General features: G+C 47.8%; 1 protein-coding gene across 1 annotated transcript in view; it reads right to left on the bottom strand.

The window, feature by feature from the left end:
• Positions 1–21,625, bottom strand: part of LOC130203066 (centrosomal protein of 128 kDa-like) — a 50,578-nt gene extending 28,953 nt beyond the window's left edge. Inside the window, exons 1-14 of the mRNA XM_056428956.1 lie at positions 21,059–21,625; positions 16,910–16,996; positions 15,847–15,973; positions 15,559–15,677; positions 15,240–15,331; positions 14,109–14,178; positions 12,902–13,051; positions 12,708–12,869; positions 11,003–11,071; positions 10,268–10,342; positions 9,921–10,035; positions 8,831–8,964; positions 7,347–7,418; positions 882–1,055 (exon numbers count right to left, since the gene is read on the bottom strand). Of these exons, the coding sequence (XP_056284931.1) occupies positions 882–1,055; positions 7,347–7,418; positions 8,831–8,964; positions 9,921–10,035; positions 10,268–10,342; positions 11,003–11,071; positions 12,708–12,869; positions 12,902–13,051; positions 14,109–14,178; positions 15,240–15,331; positions 15,559–15,677; positions 15,847–15,973; positions 16,910–16,996; positions 21,059–21,205 (1,593 nt within the window). The 5' untranslated portion in view covers positions 21,206–21,625. The remainder of the gene's footprint in view (positions 1–881; positions 1,056–7,346; positions 7,419–8,830; positions 8,965–9,920; positions 10,036–10,267; positions 10,343–11,002; positions 11,072–12,707; positions 12,870–12,901; positions 13,052–14,108; positions 14,179–15,239; positions 15,332–15,558; positions 15,678–15,846; positions 15,974–16,909; positions 16,997–21,058) is intronic.
• Between the last annotated feature and the right edge of the window lie 23 nt (positions 21,626–21,648).

Below are 21,648 nucleotides of genomic sequence, written 5' to 3'. Positions count from 1 at the left end.
CTCCCATTGGCTGTTCAGGCGGAGCGTGGCCGTGCTCTCCTTCTCCGAGGAGCGGTCGTGGCGGCTGCACAGCCTCGGGACGGTTTGGCCGGGATGCGTTTGGTGTTATTCTCGCTGCTGCAGATCGGTTTACAGCTGGAGCTGAGAAACGCATCCCAGACGTTATTGATCACTTTGAAGAACACGCTGTCAAAGCAGCTTCACACGAGTCCACGGCTCATCCAGAACCTGAGAGACGGCGCTGCTGTCTGGGCTCTGTGAAACAGGCTGTTTACGTCGTTCAAAACAACAACGAGCCGACGACGAAGCCGTTGGGATTTCTCTCTGGACTCATGTACGATGATCAGACTTCTGCTTTCCTGTTTGTTTATTGATCGCTGCGTTAATGTTTCATGCTCAGAGGCGTTCAAGACCTTCAAGAACCTCGTATAGAACTTTATGTTTTCAGTTTGAATAGACTAAACTTACTAAACTAAGTCACTTCATAAATACATGCAGGTCAAATTTAAATTCCTAGAAAATGTGCTTTCCTTAAATCTGGACTTCTTTAAATCTGGATCGTCATCCAAAACGTAGTTTGGTAAACACACCAGAACGCAGAAAGGTTTCATCTCCCTCAATTCAGATTATTTTGTGTAGCCCAATATCACAACCTCCCCTCAGAGGGCTTTACAGTGTGTACACAGACATCCCTGACCTTTGACCTTTGACCTCACATCGGATCAGGAACAACTCCCAAGAAATAGGAAGAAAAAAAACCTTTCAGGGTGAAAAAGGCAGAACCCTTTAGCAGGCCCAGAGGAGGCCCCTCTCCAGGAGGGCCAGCATGGCGGCTCAGTCCCCGACTCAGAGTTCTAAAGAGCAGCAGCTCCTCCACCGACCTGCGAAGCCTGGTCACTCTGGGCCTGCGCCTCCTCCAGCTCCTTCTGCAGCCTCCTGCACTTCGCCCTCCACTGCCGCACCGCCTCCTGGGCCCTGGTCCTAAGCTCCTCCCTGCTCCTCGTGCTCTCCTGGAGCAGCACCTCCGTCTCCCTCCTCTCCGCCTGCCCTCGGCCCTGGAGGAGGAGGAGGAGTGAAACACAGGCGGTCACTCTTTGTTTACTCTTTGTTTACTCTTTGTGCGGCTCAGGGGAGAGCGGCTCGTCCTTCAGAGGGTCGGCGGTACGATCCCCGGCTCCGCTAGCCCATGTCGATGTGTCCTTGAGCAAGGCACTGAACCCCCAAATCCCGTAGCTGTTCTACAGGTGGATGTGAGTTACTGTGATGTGCAGGTGAACCGTAGCTCCTCCCACCTGGAGGTGAACGAGTGAATGACGTCATTAAAGAGCTCTGAGAGGCCGGAGGACGAGAAAAGAGAAATACAGATATCTTCTGTTGACGGACCTGGATGTGAATCACATGACCACTGAAGACCTACAGTGTTAACTTACAGTTACCTGAAGACCTACAGTGTTACCTGAAGACTAACAGTGTTACCTGAAGACCTACAGTGTTACCTGAAGACTAACAGTGTTACCTGAAGACTAACAGTGTTACCTGAAGACTTTCAAGTTTTTATTGTCACATCCCCTTTTATACAAGTATAATCGGTTCGTGAAATTCTTATGTGCAAAACACCCGACAGCAGTAGCAGACTAAAAAAAGAATAAGAATGAGAATAAACTATACAATATCCACACAAAAAAAAGAAGAAAGTATTAACAATATATATATAAAACAATGTAATAGAATATACATCATGGCAATATATATATATAAAACAATGTAATAAAATATACACTTTTTTTGAGACTATATATATATATATATATACATACAATATATATATACAATATATATATATATAAACAATGTAATAAAATATATACCATGGCCATAGATATTCACAGAATGTGTTCTGGTGTGTAGTGTTAATGAGGGTCTCAGTCCTTGTTCAGCAGCCTGATGGCCTGACTGAAGAAGCTGTCCCTCAGTCTGTTTGTGCGGCACTTGATACTGCGGTATCGCCTGCCTGACGGTAGAAGGGTGAACAGTTTGTGGCCGGGGTGGTTATTGTCTTTCATCATCCGTTTGGCCCTGGCCACGCACCGCCTGGTATATATGTCCAGGATGGAGGGAAGCTCACCTCCAACGATGTACTGTGCCGACCGCACCACCCTCTGTAGTGCCCTACGCTCCAGGGCGGTGCAGTTCCCGTACCAGACGGTGATGCAACCTGTCAGAACACTCTCGATGGTACTGGTGTAGAATGTTCTGAGGATGCGGGGCCATGTTGAATTTCCTCAGTCGCCTAAGGAAATACAGGCGTTGTTGGGCCCTTTTCACCACGTGAGTGGTGTGCGTGGTCCATGTGAGGTCCTCGGAGATGTGCACGCCGAGGAACTTGAAGCTGCTGACCTCTCTACTGCAACTCCGTCTATGGAGATGGGGTGTGCTCTCCTCTCCGCTTCCTGTAGTCCACGATCAGCTCCTTGGTCTTCTTGACGTTGAGGACGAGGCTGTTCTCCTGGCACCACTGTACCAGTGATCCAACCTCCTCCCTGTAGGCTGTCTCGTCGTCGCGGTGATCAGCCCCACCACTGTTGTGTCGTCAGCATACTTGATGATGTCGTTGGTGCTGTGCATGGCCGTGTAGTCGTGGGTGTACAGGAGTAGAGGAGAGGCTCAACACGCATCCCTGAGGGGCTCCCGTGTTGAGGGTCAGCGGCTCTGAGGTGGTACTGCCCATCCTCACCACCTGGCGGCGGCCCGACAGGAAGTCCAGTATCCAGCTGCACATGGTAGAGTGCAGGCCTAGACCTCTGAGCTTGGTGTCGAGCTTGGCGGGAACAATAGTGTTGAACGCTGAGCTGTAGTCCACAACCAGCATTCGCACACAACAGTTCCTCCTCCAGGTGGGAAAGGCGGTGTGAAGTGCCATGGCAATTGCGTCGTCGGTGGATCTGTTTTGACGATATGCAAATTGCCATGGGTCCAGCGTGGCAGGCAACATGGAACAAATGAAGTCCTTGACCAACCTCTCAAGCATTTACTGACAATCGAGGTGAGGGCTACGGGTCTCCAGTCATTCAGGCAGGTTACCTTGGGGTGTTTGGGGACAGGCACAATGGTGGACATCTTGAAGCTCTCAGGAACAACAGCCTGGGACAGGGAGAGGTTGAAGATGTCTGCGAAGACTCCTGCCAACTGGTCTGCACATGCTCTGAGGCGCGCCCGGGATGTGGTCGGGACCTGCCGCCTTCGGATGTCCACCCGCTTGAAGGCTCTGCGCACGCCAGCCTCTGAGATGATCAGCAGGCTGGTCTCCTCGGCGCGCTGCCTTCGGCGGGCTGCCGTTCACGTCGAACCGAGCAAAGAATGTATTTAGCTCGCCTGGGAGGGAGGTAGAGGAGTTCTCTTCACCGCTGGTTCTCCCTCTGAAGTCCGTGATTGTCTGTAGCCCTTCCACACACCTCTCACGTCATGGCTCTTGAGCTTTTCCTCCACCTTGTTCCTGAACTCCCACTTGGCAGAGCCGATGGTCTTACGGAGGTCATAGCGGGCTCTTTTGTATTCCGCCATATTCCCGGAGTCAAAGGCGGTGTTACGCGTGCGGAGTGCAGCGAACATCGCCATTTATCCACGGTTTCTGGTTGGGATAAATCCGAACCGACTTGGTAGGAACAACGTCATCTATGCATTTCTTGATGAACCCGGTGACTGAGGACGCGTACTCACTGACGTTGTTGTCCGACGCGACCCTGAACATATCCCAGTCAGCACGTTCAAAACAGTCCTGTAGCATAGACTCGATTGGTCCGACCAGCGTTGCACTTCCTTCATAGCGATTGGTTGCTGCTTAAGCCTCTGCCTGTAGGCGGGAGTAGTTGGATGGAGCGGTGGTCCGATTTGCGAACGGTGGGCGGAGGAGGGCTTTGTATCCATCCCGGAAGGGAGTGTAGCAGTGGTCGAGATCCGCTCCCCTCGTGTTGCTTGTTATGTGTTGGTAGAACTTGGAGAACTTTCTTCAGGTTCGCTTTGTTGAAGTCCCCGCCACAATGAAAGCAGCCTCGGGTGTGCCGACTCCTGCTCGCTGATCGCCCGTAGAGTTCCTTCAGCGCTATGTCCGTGTTAGGTTGAGGCGGAATGTAGAGAGCAGTTAGGGTGACTGCTGTAATCTCCGCTGTAGCCAGAATGGTCGACACATGAGCGTTAGGTACTCGAGGCCCGGGGCACAGAACGACTTGAGAGTATGTACATGACTTTGGTTGCACCAAGATCTGTTTATCATGAGACATACCCCTCCACGATCTTTACCAGAGAGAGTCTTTGTTCTGTCCGCGGTGGGCGGAAAATCCTGCCGCTCGATGGCTGAGTCGGTAACCTCCTCCGACATCCATGTCTCCGTAAGGCAGATGATGCAGTTGTCCTTAGTTTCCGGTGGAATTGAATACGAGCCTGTAGCTCGCATAGCTTATTGTCCAAAGACTGTACATTTGCCAGTAAAATGGTGGGTAGTGGGGGTCGATTGGCTCGACGTCTCAGCCTAACCAGCACGCCAGCTCGCTTCCCCCTCCGTCGGCGACGTTTGCGTGAGATCGCGCCTAAAATGGACGGAGATAGTTCCGCTACTGTTCCTGGCGGGACGTCCGAGTAAGAGTTGAAAAACTCTGGTAGGCGGCGAGCAATTGCCGATCCAATCTCCAGAAGTGTGCATCTGTCGTACGTGTTACCTGAAGACTAACAGTGTTACCTGAAGACTAACAGTGTTACCTGAAAACTAACAGTGTTACCTGAAGACCTACAGTGTTACCTGAAGACTAACAGTGTTACCTGAAGACTAACAGTGTTACCTGAAGACTAACAGTGTTACCTGAAGACTAACAGTGTTACCTGAAGACCTACAGTGTTACCTGAAGACTAACAGTGTTACCTGAAGACTTACAGTGTTACCTGAAGACTAACAGTGTTACCTGAAGACTAACAGTGTTACCTGAAGACTAACAGTGTTACCTGAAGACTAACAGTCTTACCTGAAGACCTACAGTGTTACCTTACAGTGTTACCTGAAGACTAACAGTGTTACCTGAAGACTAACAGTGTTACCTGAAGACTAACAGTGTTACCTGAAGACTAACAGTGTTACCTGAAGACTAACAGTCTTACCTGAAGACCTACAGTGTTACCTTACAGTGTTACCTGAAGACTAACAGTGTTACCTGAAGACTAACAGTGTTACCTGAAGACTTACAGTGTTACCTGAAGACTAACAGTGTTACCTGAAGACTAGCAGTGTTACCTGAAGACTTACAGTGTTACCTGAAGACTAACAGTGTTACCTGAAGACTTAGTGTTACCTGAAGACTTACAGTGTTACCTGAAGACCTACAGTGTTACCTTACAGTGTTACCTGAAGACTAACAGTGTTACCTGAAGACTTACAGTGTTACCTGAAGACCTACAGTGTTACCTGAAGACTTACAGTGTTACCTGAAGACTTACAGTGTTACCTGAAGACTTACAGTGTTACCTGAAGACCTACAGTGTTACCTTACAGTGTTACCTGAAGACTTACAGTGTTACCTGAAGACTTACAGTGTTACCTGAAGACTAACAGTGTTACCTGAAGACTTACAGTGTTACCTGAAGACTAACAGTGTTACCTGAAGACTAACAGTGTTACCTGAAGACCTACAGTGTTACCTTACAGTGTTACCTGAAGACTAACAGTCTTACCTGAAGACTAACAGTGTTACCTGAAGACTTACAGTGTTACCTGAAGACTTACAGTGTTACCTGAAGACCTACAGTGTTACCTTACAGTGTTACCTGAAGACTTACAGTGTTACCTGAAGACCTACAGTGTTACCTTACAGTGTTACCTGAAGACTAACAGTGTTACCTGAAGACTAACAGTGTTACCTGAAGACTAACAGTGTTACCTGAAGACTTACAGTGTTACCTGAAGACTAACAGTGTTACCTGAAGACTAACAGTCTTACCTGAAGACCTACAGTGTTACCTGAAGACTTAGTGTTACCTGAAGACTTACAGTGTTACCTGAAGACTTACAGTGTTACCTGAAGACTTAGTGTTACCTGAAGACTAACAGTGTTACCTGAAGACTTACAGTGTTACCTGAAGACTTACAGTGTTACCTGAAGACTTACAGTGTTACCTGAAGACTTACAGTGTTACCTGAAGACTAACAGTGTTACCTGAAGACCTACAGTGTTACCTGAAGACTTAGTGTTACCTGAAGACCTACAGTGTTACCTGAAGACTTACAGTGTTACCTGAAGACTTACAGTGTTACCTGAAGACTAACAGTGTTACCTGAAGACTTACAGTGTTACCTGAAGACCTACAGTGTTACCTGAAGACTTAGTGTTACCTGAAGACCTACAGTGTTACCTGAAGACTTAGTGTTACCTGAAGACTTACAGTGTTACCTGAAGACTTACAGTGTTACCTGAAGACTAACAGTGTTACCTGAAGACTTACAGTGTTACCTGAAGACTTACAGTGTTACCTGAAGACTTACAGTGTTACCTGAAGACTAACAGTGTTACCTGAAGACTTACAGTGTTACCTGAAGACTAACAGTGTTACCTGAAGACTTAGTGTTACCTGAAGACTTACAGTGTTACCTGAAGACTGACAGTGTTACCTGAAGACTAACAGTGTTACCTGAAGACTAACAGTGTTACCTGAAGACCTACAGTGTTACCTGAAGACTAACAGTGTTACCTGAAGACTTACAGTGTTACCTTACAGTGTTACCTGAAGACTGACAGTGTTACCTGAAGACTAACAGTGTTACCTGAAGACTAACAGTGTTACCTGAAGACCTACAGTGTTACCTGAAGACTAACAGTGTTACCTTACAGTGTTACCTGAAGACTTACAGTGTTACCTTACAGTGTTACCTGAAGACTTACAGTGTTACCTGAAGACCTACAGTGTTACCTTACAGTGTTACCTGAAGACTAACAGTGTTACCTGAAGACCTACAGTGTTACCTGAAGACTTACAGTGTTACCTGAAGACTAACAGTGTTACCTGAAGACTAACAGTGTTACCTGAAGACTAACAGTGTTACCTTACAGTGTTACCTGAAGACTTACAGTGTTACCTGAAGACCTACAGTGTTACCTGAAGACTAACAGTGTTACCTGAAGACTAACAGTGTTACCTGAAGACTTACAGTGTTACCTGAAGACTAACAGTGTTACCTGAAGACTTACAGTGTTACCTGAAGACTTACAGTGTTACCTGAAGACTAACAGTGTTACCTGAAGACTAACAGTGTTACCTGAAGACTTACAGTGTTACCTTAAGTCTTATGAGAACCACGGTGAACGTACCTGAATCTCCCTCAACTGCTCCAGCATCATCAGTTGCTGCTGCTCCCGCCGGGCCATGTCAGAGGACAAGTCCTGGAGGACAGGGAGGAGAGGTCACGGGGTGGAGGTGTGTGTGTGTGTGTGTGCTTGTAGGTGTGGGTGTCTGAGGGGCGTCTGAGGAGTCATCAGTCTCCGGCCTTTAGGCTCCATAGACGTAGATTCCTCCCGTTTCTCCTCATCTTGCTTCACTTCTGCTCATTTACAGTTAAAATGAAACGTTTCAAACGTCTATTTGGATCCCGACATGTACCCATGAGCCTCAGGTGAGACACGCAAACACCTCCTTCATCGTTAACACCTCACGCGGCGAAAAACGCGGTTTCCTCTCCACGTGACGACTGGAGCGCCGCGTTCACGCCAGCGAAGCCCTGAGAATATTCACAACGTGAGTTCACTCGCTTGACTTTGTGGCTTTTTTCGCATCGCTCGCTTCGTTCGTGCCTTGGAGTTGGTAGTCGGCATATTCCACCATCCAGACCTCCACCATCCATCGTGCCTGATGGATGGTGGAGGTCTGGATGGTGGAATATGCCGACTACCAACTCTTCATCCACTCTGTCATCTTCATTATGTTGTTCCTGTGTTTTAATTTGTGTGTAATGATTCCTTCTGGTCACATGACATCTATGACACCTGTCCATCCTGGAGAGGGATCCTCCTCTGTTCTCTCCTCAAGGGTTCTGACCTTTTACCCTGAAGGGTTGTTTGGGAGTTGTTCCTGATCCCATGTGAGGTCAAAGGTCAAAGGTCAGGGATGTCTATGTGTACAGATTGTAAAGCACTCTGAGGGGAATTTGTAATTTGTGAAAATGGGCTAAACACATAAACTGAACTGAATTGAATTATAGGGGCGGGGCTTATCTCCGTGGAAACCGTGATCATCTCCTTCATCCTGGAGGTCTTGGCACACTCAGCACTTTATTATCAGACACTTGAACCTGCTGGAAATTCAGTTTGGTCACTGCCTTGTGTATATATTTAGTTTCCTCTGTATATTTTATATTTTAGTATTGTTATTGTGTTTAGTTTTTATCTTTTATTAATGCTCTAATGTGCACCGGCTGCTGTGATCCTGAAAGGTCCCCACTGTGGGACCAATACAGGAATAAATCATCTAATCATCACCATGAAGAACTACCCACTAGTTCTGCTTTATACTTATTTATTCTTTATACATATGATCATCTAATGTTCATAACATTAATATATATATATATATTATATTGATACATGACATCACCGTTGGCTCACACAGCTGGGTGACCTTCACCTCTAGTCTGGATGTCTCTTCAGCTCCACTAGAGCAGCTCAACTCTGATTGGCTGTCAAAACAACGAGTCAACGCTCCTGGTGTGAAGGCAGCTTTAGAGGATGAAAGAGGGCGGAGTCGGTGGAGGAGACCCACTAAAATAACCCGTCTCTCCCTCCCACACACAGACACACACCTCCACCTGGAAGCTGAGCTGGAGCCTCTCCTTCTCCTTGCGCTCCAGAGTCTTCTTCAGTTCCTCCACCTCGCTGGCCGCGTGCAGCCGGGCTCGCAGCTCCGACACCTCCAGCTGCAGGCGATCTGTGGACCCTACGCACACACAGTGTGGTAACACACGCGGATCAGGGAGGGCACACACACACACTATACACTATACACTACGCACACACACACACTATACACACACTACGCACACACACACTATACACACACACACACACTATACACTACGCACACACACACACACACTATACACACACACACTATACACTACGCACACACACACACTATGCACACACACACACTACACACGGCAACAGCTTTGGAGTGAGATACATAAGTTGACTTATTTCCCATACCTCTGTCCTGTAGAGGAGCTCAAAGGGAAGACTCACATCAAGTATTGGACTATGTTCAGATTTAAACCTGAATCATATTTCCGGGCGCATCACTGCAGCCCACTGCTCCTTAATAACTAAGGATGGGTTAAATGCAGAGAACTAATTTCCCCTTGGGGATTAATAAAAGTGTATATTTATTATATATATATATTTTTGTTACAAATATTTACTCTTGAACTAAAGAGCTCGAGACACTTTTAAAAGAAGCGTTCAGACTTGCCCTGCTATGTGAGGCCCTGCGGTGACACAGCCTCAGCTATTTCTATGGTTACGCACAGAGTTGTCATAGCGATAGTTTGCAGAGAGGATGTGGATGCAGGGTAATGGAGGGGTTCCATCAGCCTGCATCCAGCTCCTCTTCCTCTCAGTACCTGCTGCTCTCCCTCCTCTCCCTCCCTCCTCCTCTTCCTCTCAGTACCTGCTGCTCTTCCTCCTCTCCCTCCTCTTCCTCTCCCTCTCAGTACCTGCTGCTCTTCCTCCTCTCCCTCCGCCCTCCCCCTCCCTCCTCCTCCTCCTCTTCCTCTCAGTACCTGCTGCTCTCCCTCCTCTTCCTCTCAGTACCTGCTGCTCTTCCTCCTCTCCCTCCTCTTCCTCTCCCTCAGTACCTGCTGCTCTTCCTCCTCTCCCTCCTCCTCCTCTCAGTACCTGCTGCTCTGCCCTCCTCCCTGAAGGCGTGGTCTCCTCGCGGCTGACACGTCTGCAGCTGGAGATCAGACTTCTCCTTCCTCAACCTCAGCAGCTCCACGCGCATCTCCTCCACCTGGAAGCAGAGAGAAGACCACGAGACCATGAGACATGTGACATGAGACCATGAGACATGTGACCATGAGACCACGAGACCATGAGACATGTGACCATGAGACATGTGACCACGTGACCATGAGTCATGTGACCACGTGACCATGTGATGCTCTGGTTATTGCTTCGTCTTTTGGGGTTTCCTGTACATCTGCACGTACAATCAGGTGGAGAACACACACACACACACACACCTGGTGAACGAGGGCTTCTCGGCTTTCCTCAGACTGTCCGTGTAGTCGTCGAGCTCCCTCCAGTTCCTGCTCCATCTGAGGACAACAACAACAACGTCGTCGTCGTGACGATACGTGACGAAGCAGCCGGCTGGCAAATTGTGTGTAAAGCACAATAATGACACCATGAGGACGTTAAGCTGTAAAACAACTGGCTGAGCAACATATGAATAATAACTATTAGTCCAGAGAAGGAGAAGAAGAAGGACCGTTACCGTGCTCAGGCAAACTTTCACCACACCAAGTTATATATATATATATATATATATACACACACACATACATATATATACATACATACATACATATGTACATACATACATACACACACACATATAATAATAATAATAATAATAATAATACATAAAATTTCTATAGCGCTTTTCATAATACTCAGACGCTTTACAACACATAATTTAAAAAATCCTAAAAGCTATGCATTAAAAATTACAATAAAAATAACTGTGGTGAAAGTTTGCCTGAACACGGTAACGGTCCTTCCGCTATATATAAATATATATATATAGATTTTTTTAATTATATACACACACATACATATATATATATAAAACTTAGTGTGGTGAAAGTTTGCCTGAATAAAGTAACGGTCCTTCCTCTATATATATATATATATTTATATACACACACATATATATATATATATGTATATATGTATAAATGGCGGAACATATTCACCTTGGCTGTGTCTGCTCTCAGCTGTCTGGACGGAGCTGCCTCCTCTCTCTCCTGGTGTCTCCCTGAAGTCTATCCAGCACAGGCCACAGCATCATCACACCAGCACACGCATAAGTGTGGAGTAAAAAGGCCATTACATCACCCCCCCCCCCACCCCCCCACCCCCAATCTCATCTCCCTGGAACGAGATAGTGCCACCGTGGAGGATTTGTACCAGCGCTTAGATCCCACTCCATCCCACTCAGAGCGAGCTGTGATGAGGAATTACCGGCTGCTCGGCATAACCTCCACCGAGTGCCTCATCAGCCGTTTGATTCACACCGCAGCGGGCCCATTGGTGGGGACTCAACGGGCCCGCTGCCCCCCTCTCCGGCTCTTTAGTGGTAAAAGAGATGATTTTCCTCTTCATGGCCTCGTGCTTGTTTATTTACCCTTAATTTTTGGACAAATGCATTATTTCCCATCTGCTGCCGTCCCGTCGGGGCGATACGGGGGCGAGGGAAGCAAATGAAATGAGAGCTTCAGTCATGGCAAAGCACGTGGAAGGTTATCGGCGCGGACACGGCTCCACAGCGCCCCTCTGTGGTGGGCCGGTGAACTGCGAGCAGGCGGGAGCGACTGCAGAGGAAAGATGCCAAGGCTTCAACGAAACGCTGGCCTCAAAACCCCAATAAATAAAGATGAAGCTGATGATGTCTAATGAGGATGATTAATGCTGCTGAATGGAAGTCGCGATGCACGGAGCACTAATACACCGTAATGTGTTATTTACTGTGACTGTGGGCATCTATTGACGCTGAGTGCAGCCAGCGTTGGCGCTCCGTCACTGAAGTGCAGCTAATGACGGAGCTCCGGCGCCTCGGGGCGATGCACGCCTTCAAAGAAATACATAAGAGCATGATGGGCGTGAAATACGGGAAAGTATCAATCGCTTGCTGAGCGACCGTGCGCCGCCTCGCAGTGACTGCCTGGCTGTGGTTCATGGGCCCGGGGGGGGGGGGGAGGAAACCCTCCAATTAGGACCAGAAAGTCACCGGCAAGGGCGGAGACTTTTAGATTCAATTGTTTAGATCAACGTGTGGGTCGCAGTGCGGTGCATAGATGTGTGTGTGTGCGTGTGTGTGTGCGTGTGTGCGTTTGTGTGTGTGTGTGTCTGTGTGTGTTTGTGTGTGTCTGTCTGTGTGTGTGTGTGTGTGTATGTGTGTGTGTGTGTGTGTGTGTCTGTGTGTCTGTATCTGTGTATGTATGTGTGTGTATGTATATCTGTATGTGTGTATCTGTGTGTGTCTGTGTGTGTGTGTGTGTGTGTCTGTGTGTGTGTATCTATGTGTATGTGTCTATGTGTGTGTCTGTGTCTATGTGTGTGTGTGTGTCTGTGTGTGTGTTTGTGTGTGTCTGTGTGTGTGTGTGTGTCTGTGTGTGTCTGTGTGTCTGTGTGTGTGTCTGTGTGTGTTTGTGTCTGTGTGTGTGTGTCTGTGTTTGTGTGTGTCTGTGTGTGTGTGTGTCTGTGTGTGTGTTTGTGTGTGTGTCTGTGTGTGTGTGTCTTTGTGTGTGTTTGTGTGTGTGTGTGTCTGTGTGTGTGTGTGTCTGTGTGTGTGTGTATCGTCTCTGATGAAGTTAAAATTAAGTGTTGTTGTGTTCACTCCGTTGAATGAAGCGAGAGGAGGTGACGGTGTCAGCGAGGAGGTGTTGGGTGGAGTCTCACCTCCTGCGGCCTCCTCTCTCGCTCCAGGCCGTCGTGCTCGGGCCTCCTCTCTCGCTCCACGCCGTCGTGCTCGGGCCTCCTCTCTCGCTCCACGCCGTCGTGCTCGGGCCTCCTCTCTCGCTCCACGCCGTCGTGCTCGGGCCTCCTCTCTCGCTCCACGCCGTCGGGCCTCTCGCCCACGCCCGCCGTGCTCGGGCCTCCTCTCGCTCCACGCCATCGTGCTCGGGCCTCCTCTCTCGCTCCACGCCGTCGTGCTCGGGCCTCCTCTCTCGCTCCACGCCGTCGTGCTCGGGGTGCATCTCTCTCTCCAGCTCCTGCAGTCGGCGCTCCACGCGAGACGACACCTGCGGACGGCGAAGACGGGACGTGATGAACGACGCGGCAGGAAATGAATACGAGGGTGACAAAACACCTCCATCTTTTAGGAGAGAGTTCTCCTCGTCTAATCGGGAAGCAGCACAGACACCTGCAGACGGCAGTTATTACCTTTATCTCCACACATCCAGACAGATAAGAACATATTAAACATGCTGCAGAAGCATATTTGTTAGAGTCGTGGAGGTGAGGTCGCAGACGGGAACCTTGACTGATGTAGCTTTTAGAAAAGAGGAGGACTTTAACCCTTTAAAACAAAAGTTACCTATGTGACTCTGGTTCTATGAATCCTGGATGACCGCCAGAGGTCATAAGTACCAGAAGAGTCAGATAATTAGATGTAACTCTCTATGGTCTATCTGATGATCGCCTCATCATCGTCAGTCATCTAGGATTCATAGAACCAGAGTTACAACCGTAACCTTTGACCTCTGGCGGTCAGGAAGGATGAAACAGAACACACAGCGACACAACCCAACCAATGAGGCGCCTGTGTTCTGTGAGGTCACATGACCTCGATACGGCAAATACTTTAACTAATAATCAGGGTTCATACACATGTTGATGGATTTCCAGGACTTTAAACCAAATTTCCATGACCAAACATGTTGTGAAATCTAAAGTATAAACCTTAAATGACACAAATGAATGAGAGACAATAGTTTGAATAAAAGAATACATATTCATATCAATGTGTATTCTTTTAATCTAACTGTGTCAAATGCACATATAAATATAACAACACTTCTAGGACTTTTCCAAAACTTTTGGAATAATTTTTTTTTTCAAGGACTTTTCCAGGCCTGGAAATAACTATTTTAAAATGCCGTGACTTTTCCAGGTTTTCCATGAGCGTAGGAACCCTGAATATTCATCTTTTTAGGAGTTCTTGTCTAACATCCGTCCAGAGCGTCTCTCTCTGCTTTCTGCAGACCGCCATCCTCTGTGAGGACCGTCAGTTCGCCGCCACGAGATCCCCCGGAGGGCGACCCTGGGAGGTCGCCGCGGGCTTCAGGGGGAACTCACCGAGTCGTGTCTGTGGGACGCCGTGTTGTCCGTGAGGCTCTCCATCGCTCGTCGGGTGTCAATCTCAGACCTGGAGGAGGAGAGGAGCGGCACAGACGAGTTGAGACGAGTCCTTTGAGTTTGATCACCGTGGCAACGCATCGGGAGATTCCACTCAAAATGAAGTAATAATATGCAGCTTCGGATGTTAAAATATCGTGTGGCTTTCTGACTTTGTCCGTGACACTTTTATCACTTTCTCATCAGAGAGACAAACAATTACACTTTTGTTTTCAAAGCTAAAGAAAAAAACTTTTTGGATGGACAGTGGATTTGGAAAATAAATGTTAACACTTAATAACAACTACATGCTATTTAGCCGTCGTGAAGTAGGAGTAAACACTTACATCATCATTTTATATATGATGATGATTTACATTTTTATTCTTGATTAATAAGCTTGATTATTATGCATTTCACTTTATAAATGATGTACTCCCCATTTGTAAATTAAGGAATATATATTACAAACCAATTATTAAGGATTTATAGATTACTGAGATCATTTATAAACTGTTAGTAAATGACTACAAAAATTATTCATATATTTATTTAAATATGTAATGATTTAGATATGCAGTAATAGTTCAGGACAATGATAACATGAACTTTATGAACGTGTTTTAATGCTGCAATTCAGGATTAATCCAGGTAGTGACTCGTGGTTAGTTAATGTTAGTTAAGTATTGTGTGACCTCATTTAGAGGAATATCTATGCATTATAAAGCATTTATAAGTGTCATGATTTTGACCAATGGATTTCCAGGACTTTTCCAGGACTTTAAACCAGATGTCCATGACCAAACTGAAATCTCTCTATAAACGTGAACAATGTAGAACACGTTGCGTATCGAGAGCGTACGCCGGCTTATATATTGAGCGTCTTTCTTTAAAAAACACATTCATTATTTTAAACTCGGCGTAAATGAACATGTGATTATAACACATTTCCATGACTTTTCCAGGCCTGGAAATGACCATTTTAAAATTCCATGACTCTTCCAGGTTTTCCATGAGCGTACGAACCCCGCCTCATGAAATACGACAGCCGTGTACTCGGCTCCAGTGTTCTGACGCTCAGGGTTCAGATACCTGTTCCTCCTGAGGATCTCTCTGTCCAGGTCGTCAGACAGGCGGTGCTGGTCACAATGCAGATCCCTCAGGGACTGGTGCAGAGCGTGGATCTACACACACAACACACACAAGCAGAGGGGGGGGTTGGCGATCGCTGCCTTTAAGGAGACGCACATGCATTGCAACCACTGAGACCAGGAGCATCAAAGATAAAGAGTCCTGATGTGAATCCCCTCAGTCAAGAGGAGCGTCACATCAACGCTCCTGACCCAGGCTGCCCCCTAGTGGCAACCTGCTGACACTGCATGGCAGGAACACGGCTCGTCTCTGTTCTTACGTCGTCGGCTGACAGGCCGGCGTCCTTAAAGCGAACGCTGGCCGACTGAGACCTGCGCCTCCTCCCTGGAGGGCCGCTGTCGTCCCTCAGGGGGGAGGTGGGGGAGAACCGCTGGCCCTCTGGAATGACAGATGGACACAGATCATAAAGCGTCAAGGAAAGAGCCGGAGGACAATATATTCTCATGCTCTTTTCACATGCGTCGTCATTTTGGTATCTGTTATTTCTGTCGTCTGCCAAGCGATGCAGAGCTGAGACCGCGCTGAGCGGGACGGCCTTCCTTTGTACCTGATCCGGAGCAAGCCTCCAGGTCACTGGTGTGGAGGGTGGAGGCCGAGGCGCTGCGAGCGGCGCCGGGCCTGCCCCCCCTCTGCGTCTGGAGCTGACTGATGGACTCTTCCAGGTTCTCCCTGAGCTGGAACACACATCAGGCATGAAGGGTCAAGGGTCAAGGTGTTTTATTTGCCATTTGTGCCTAGACCAACAGTCCAGACACATTGGAATTGTTTTGCAGGGAGGAGGAGGAGAAGAAGAAGAAGAAGAAGAAGAAGAAGAAGAAGAAGAAGAAGAAGAAAGAAGAACAACAACAACAAAGAAATCGAACAGGTTAAAAGCTTGAAGAAGAAGCAGAAGAACAACAACAAAGAAATAGAAGAGGCTTAAAGCTTGAAGAAGAAAGAAGAAGATACAGTATTAAGTACAGTTTTTAACCCTTGTGTTGCCTTCGGGTCATTTTGACCCGATTCAATATTTAACCCTCCTGTCGCCTTCGGGTCAATACCTCACACTTAAACTTGGAAAACAATATTAATTCTAATAATTTTAATAGCTGGGGTCATATTGACCTCAAGGGTAAAATATGTTAGTAAATATAAAGGTAACAGGAGGGTGAAACATTGAATCGGGTCAAATTGACCGGAAGGCAACACAAGGGTTAAAACAGGTTATCAACATAACAAGGAGAGGTCAGAGGTCAATAGAGAGATAGGGCCGTGCTGCTCCTCGCTTGAGGAAAGAGAGAGGGGGAGGGGCAGCTCTATGGGATGTTGCCATGTTGAGAGGTGGGGGGGGCTGTGTGGGGATATTACACAGATTGGAATATTGCACATTTTCACAGATGGTACACATGTCTCTATAGTTCTGATCAGCTGTTAAAAAAACAAAACACTAACTGTGAAATATATAATATATTTCATATACATAATCACATCCCTGAAAAGATCTGTCGAAGGAGAAATATAAGGCACACAATCCCAACTTAGAAACGTGAATGATGAGTGAATAAACAGTGAGACAGTGGACTGAGGAACAACAGGGAGTGCAACATTACATCCCATAATAAGTGTCTGACCAGAGCCATGGCCTGGGCCTGGCCGTCTGTGTGCGCCCGGTAGTGGCCCAGCATCCGGTCCACTTTGGTCAGGTTCCTGCTGGTGTCCTGCAGCAGAGAAGATGCGTTCAGGTACTGGACCAACAGAACCAACAGGTGCAGGGAGCTGCTGGGAGGAAGACATGTGCAGCTGGGACGACTCTCGGGCCCTGGACCTACCTGTAGAGGTGGTGTTCTCTGTGGTGGACCTACCTGTAGAGGTGGTGTTCTCTGTGGTGGACCTACCTGTAGAGGTGGTGTTCTCTGTGGTGTAAATACCTGTAGAGGTGGTGTTCTCTGTGGTGGACCTACCTGTAGAGGTGGTGTTCTCTGTGGTGTAAATACCTGTAGAGGTGGTGTTCTCTGTGGTGGACCTACCTGTAGAGGTGGTGTTCTCTGTGGTGGACCTACCTGTAGAGGTGGTGTTCTCTGTGGTGGACCTACCTGTAGAGGTGGTGTTCTCTGTGGTGGACCTACCTGTAGAGGTGGTGTTCTCTGTGGTGGACCTACCTGTAGAGGTGGTGTTCTCTGTGGTGGACCTACCTGTAGAGGTGGTGTTCTCTGTGGTGGACCTACCTGTAGAGGTGGTGTTCTCTGTGGTGGACCTATCTGTAGAGGTGGTGTTCTCTGTGGTGGACCTACCTGTAGAGGTGGTGTTCTCTGTGGTGGACCTATCTGTAGAGGTGGTGTTCTCTGTGGTGGACCTATCTGTAGAGGTGGTGTTCTCTGTGGTGGACCTACCTGTAGAGGTGGTGTTCTCTGTGGTGTAAATACCTGTAGAGGTGGTGTTCTCTGTGGTGGACCTACCTGTAGAGGTGGTGTTCTCTGTGGTGGACCTACCTGTAGAGGTGGTGTTCTCTGTGGTGTAAATACCTGTAGAGGTGGTGTTCTCTGTGGTGGACCTACCTGTAGAGGTGGTGTTCTCTGTGGTGGACCTACCTGTAAAGGTGGTGTTCTCTGTGGTGGACCTACCTGTAGAGGTGGTGTTCTCTGTGGTGGACCTACCTGTAGAGGTGGTGTTCTCTGTGGTGTACATACCTGTAGAGGTGGTGTTCTCTGTGGTGTACATACCTGTAGAGGTGGTGTTCTCTGTGGTGTAAATACATGTAGAGGTGGTGTTCTCTGTGGTGTAAATACCTGTAAAGGTGGTGTTCTCTGTGGTGTACATACCTGTAGAGGTGGTGTTCTCTGTGGTGTACATACCTGTAGAGGTGGTGTTCTCTGTGGTGTAAATACCTGTAAAGGTGGTGTTCTCTGTGGTGTACCTACCTGTAGAGGTGGTGTTCTCTGTGGTGTAAATACCTGTAAAGGTGGTGTTCTCTGTGGTGTACATACCTGTAAAGGTGGTGTTCTCTGTGGTGTAAATACCTGTAAAGGTGGTGTTCTCTGTGGTGTAAATACCTGTAAAGGTGGCGTTCTCTGTGGCGTACATACCTGTAAAGGTGGTGTTCTCTGTGGTGTAAATACCTGTAAAGGTGGTGTTCTCTGTGGTGTAAATACCTGTAGAGGTGGTGTTCTCTGTGGTGTAAATACCTGTAAAGGTGGTGTTCTCTGTGGTGTAAATACCTGTAAAGGTGGTGTTCTCTGTGGTGTAAATACCTGTAAAGGTGTTCTCTGTGGTGTACCTACCTGTAGAGGTGGTGTTCTCTGTGGTGTAAATACCTGTAAAGGTGGTGTTCTCTGTGGTGTACCTACCTGTAAAGGTGGTGTTCTCTGGTGTAAATACCTGTAAAGGTGGTGTTCTCTGTGGTGTACATACCTGTAGAGGTGGTGTTCTCTGTGGTGTAAATACCTGTAAAGGTGGTGTTCTCTGTGGTGTACATACCTGTAAAGGTGGTGTTCTCTGTGGTGTAAATACCTGTAAAGGTGGTGTTCTCTGTGGTGTAAATACCTGTAAAGGTGGCGTTCTCTGTGGCGTACATACCTGTAAAGGTGGCGTTCTCTGTGGCGTACATACCTGTAAAGGTGGCGTTCTCTGTGGTGTAAATACCTGTAAAGGTGGTGTTCTCTGTGGTGTAAATACCTGTAGAGGTGGTGTTCTCTGTGGTGTAAATACCTGTAAAGGTGGTGTTCTCTGTGGTGTAAATACCTGTAACGGTGGTGTTCTCTGTGGTGTAAATACCTGTAAAGGTGGTGTTCTCTGTGGTGTACCTACCTGTAGAGGTGGTGTTTTCTGTGGTGTAAATACCTGTAAAGGTGGTGTTCTCTGTGGTGTACCTACCTGTAAAGGTGGTGTTCTCTGTGGTGTACCTATCTGTAAAGGTGGTGTTCTCTGTGGTGTAAATACCTGTAAAGGTGGTGTTCTCTGTGGTGTACATACCTGTAGAGGTGGTGTTCTCTGTGGTGTAAATACCTGTAAAGGTGGTGTTCTCTGTGGTGTAAATACCTTTAAAGGTGGTGTTCTCTGTGGTGTAAATACCTGTAAAGGTGGTGTTCTCTGTGGTGTAAATACCTGTAAAGGTGGTGTTCTCTGTGGTGTACCTACCTGTAGAGGTGGTGTTCTCTGTGGTGTAAATACCTGTAAAGGTGGTGTTCTCTGTGGTGTACATACCTGTAAAGGTGGTGTTCTCTGTGGTGTAAATACCTGTAAAGGTGGTGTTCTCTGTGGTGTACCTACCTGTAGAGGTGGTGTTCTCTGTGGTGTAAATACCTGTAAAGGTGGTGTTCTCTGTGGTGTACCTACCTGTAGAGGTGGTGTTCTCTGTGGTGTAAATACCTGTAAAGGTGGTGTTCTCTGTGGTGTACCTACCTGTAAAGGTGGTGTTCTCTGTGGTGTACCTATCTGTAAAGGTGGTGTTCTCTGTGGTGTAAATACCTGTAAAGGTGGTGTTCTCTGTGGTGTACATACCTGTAGAGGTGGTGTTCTCTGTGGTGTAAATACCTGTAAAGGTGGTGTTCTCTGTGGTGTAAATACCTGTAAAGGTGGTGTTCTCTGTGGTGTAAATACCTGTAAAGGTGGTGTTCTCTGTGGTGTACCTACCTGTAGAGGTGGTGTTCTCTGTGGTGTACCTACCTGTATAGGTGGTGTTCTCTGTGGTGTAAATACCTGTAAAGGTGGTGTTCTCTGTGGTGTAAATACCTGTAAAGGTGGTGTTCTCTGTGGTGTAAATACCTGTAAAGGTGGTGTTCTCTGTGGTGTAAATACCTGTAGAGGTGATGTTCTCTGTGGTGTAAATACCTGTAGAGGTGGTGTTCTGTGGTGTAAATACCTGTAAAGGTGGTGTTCTCTGTGGTGTAAATACCTGTAAAGGTGGTGTTCTCTGTGGTGTAAATACCTGTAAAGGTGGTGTTCTCTGTGGTGTAAATACCTGTAAAGGTGGTGTTCTCTGTGGTGTAAATACCTGTAGAGGTGATGTTCTCTGTGGTGTAAATACCTGTAAAGGTGGTGTTCTCTGTAGTGTACATACCTGTAGAGGTGGTGTTCTCTGTGGTGTAAATACCTGTAAAGGTGGTGTTCTCTGTGGTGTAAATACCTGTAAAGGTGGTGTTCTCTGTGGTGTAAATACCTGTAAAGGTGGTGCTCTGTGGTGTAAATACCTGTAAAGGTGGTGTTCTCTGTGGTGTACCTACCTGTAGAGGTGGTGTTCTCTGTGGTGTAAATACCTGTAAAGGTGGTGTTCTCTGTGGTGTAAATACCTGTAAAGGTGGTGTTCTCTGTGGTGTAAATACCTGTAAAGGTGGTGTTCTCTGTGGTGTAAATACCTGTAGAGGTGATGTTCTCTGTGGTGTAAATACCTGTAGAGGTGGTGTTCTCTGTGGTGTAAATACCTGTAACGGTGGTGTTCTCTGTGGTGTAAATACCTGTAAAGGTGGTGTTCTCTGTGGTGTAAATACCTGTAAAGGTGGTGTTCTCTGTGGTGTAAATACCTGTAGAGGTGGTGTTCTCTGTGGTGTAAATACCTGTAGAGGTGGTGTTCTCTGTGGTGTAAATACCTGTAAAGGTGGTGTTCTCTGTGGTGTAAATACCTGTAAAGGTGGTGTTCTCTGTGGTGTACCTACCTGTAGAGGTGGTGTTCTCTGTGGTGTACCTACCTGTATAGGTGGTGTTCTCTGTGGTGTAAATACCTGTAAAGGTGGTGTTCTCTGTGGTGTAAATACCTGTAAAGGTGGTGTTCTCTGTGGTGTAAATACCTGTAAAGTGCTCGCCAACGTGCCGATCTTCTCCGACAGGTCTCCGGCTCCCCCGTCGCCCCCGCCGGCTCCGTCCCGGCCCGGGGTGCGGCGGGCTTCACGCCCCCGTGTCCGGTGGTAGGAGTCGGACTCACTGGACGTGTCCATGGTCCCAGCACGGAGCCGGGTTGCGGGTGCGAAACCTCGGAGTGACCTCGCTTCGTCTGCAGAGACCGTTATTTAGCGGTTGACTGCGCCGTGCGTCAGACCACCGGGCCAACCGGGCTGCTTTCTAACTTTTCCTACGAGCGGAAACGGGCGCTTTGTCATCGTTGCCGTAGCAACCCGTGGTGACGGACAGTTAGCCGAGCACCCTGAGATGCTCCGACTAGCAACAAGTGGCCGTTAGCGGGCTAACGTTAGCCCCGTGATTTAGCGTGGTGACCCGAACCCGTGAGCAAGGCAGCTCGCTGTCGCTCCCCAGCGGGAGCAGAGGGCGTCTAACCGCCGCTAGAACTCCAGTACACACCGCTGTTAGCTACCGGGAGAACCGGGTTACCGTCAGGTTCCCCTGCTATGGCAACTTAAACTCGCCGCGCTGGGGCAGCAAC

This window comes from Pseudoliparis swirei, chromosome 12 (assembly GCF_029220125.1).
Source record: "Pseudoliparis swirei isolate HS2019 ecotype Mariana Trench chromosome 12, NWPU_hadal_v1, whole genome shotgun sequence".
NCBI classification, from domain to species: Eukaryota; Metazoa; Chordata; class Actinopteri; order Perciformes; family Liparidae; genus Pseudoliparis; species Pseudoliparis swirei.
This window is presented reverse-complemented; position numbering and strand designations above follow the sequence as displayed.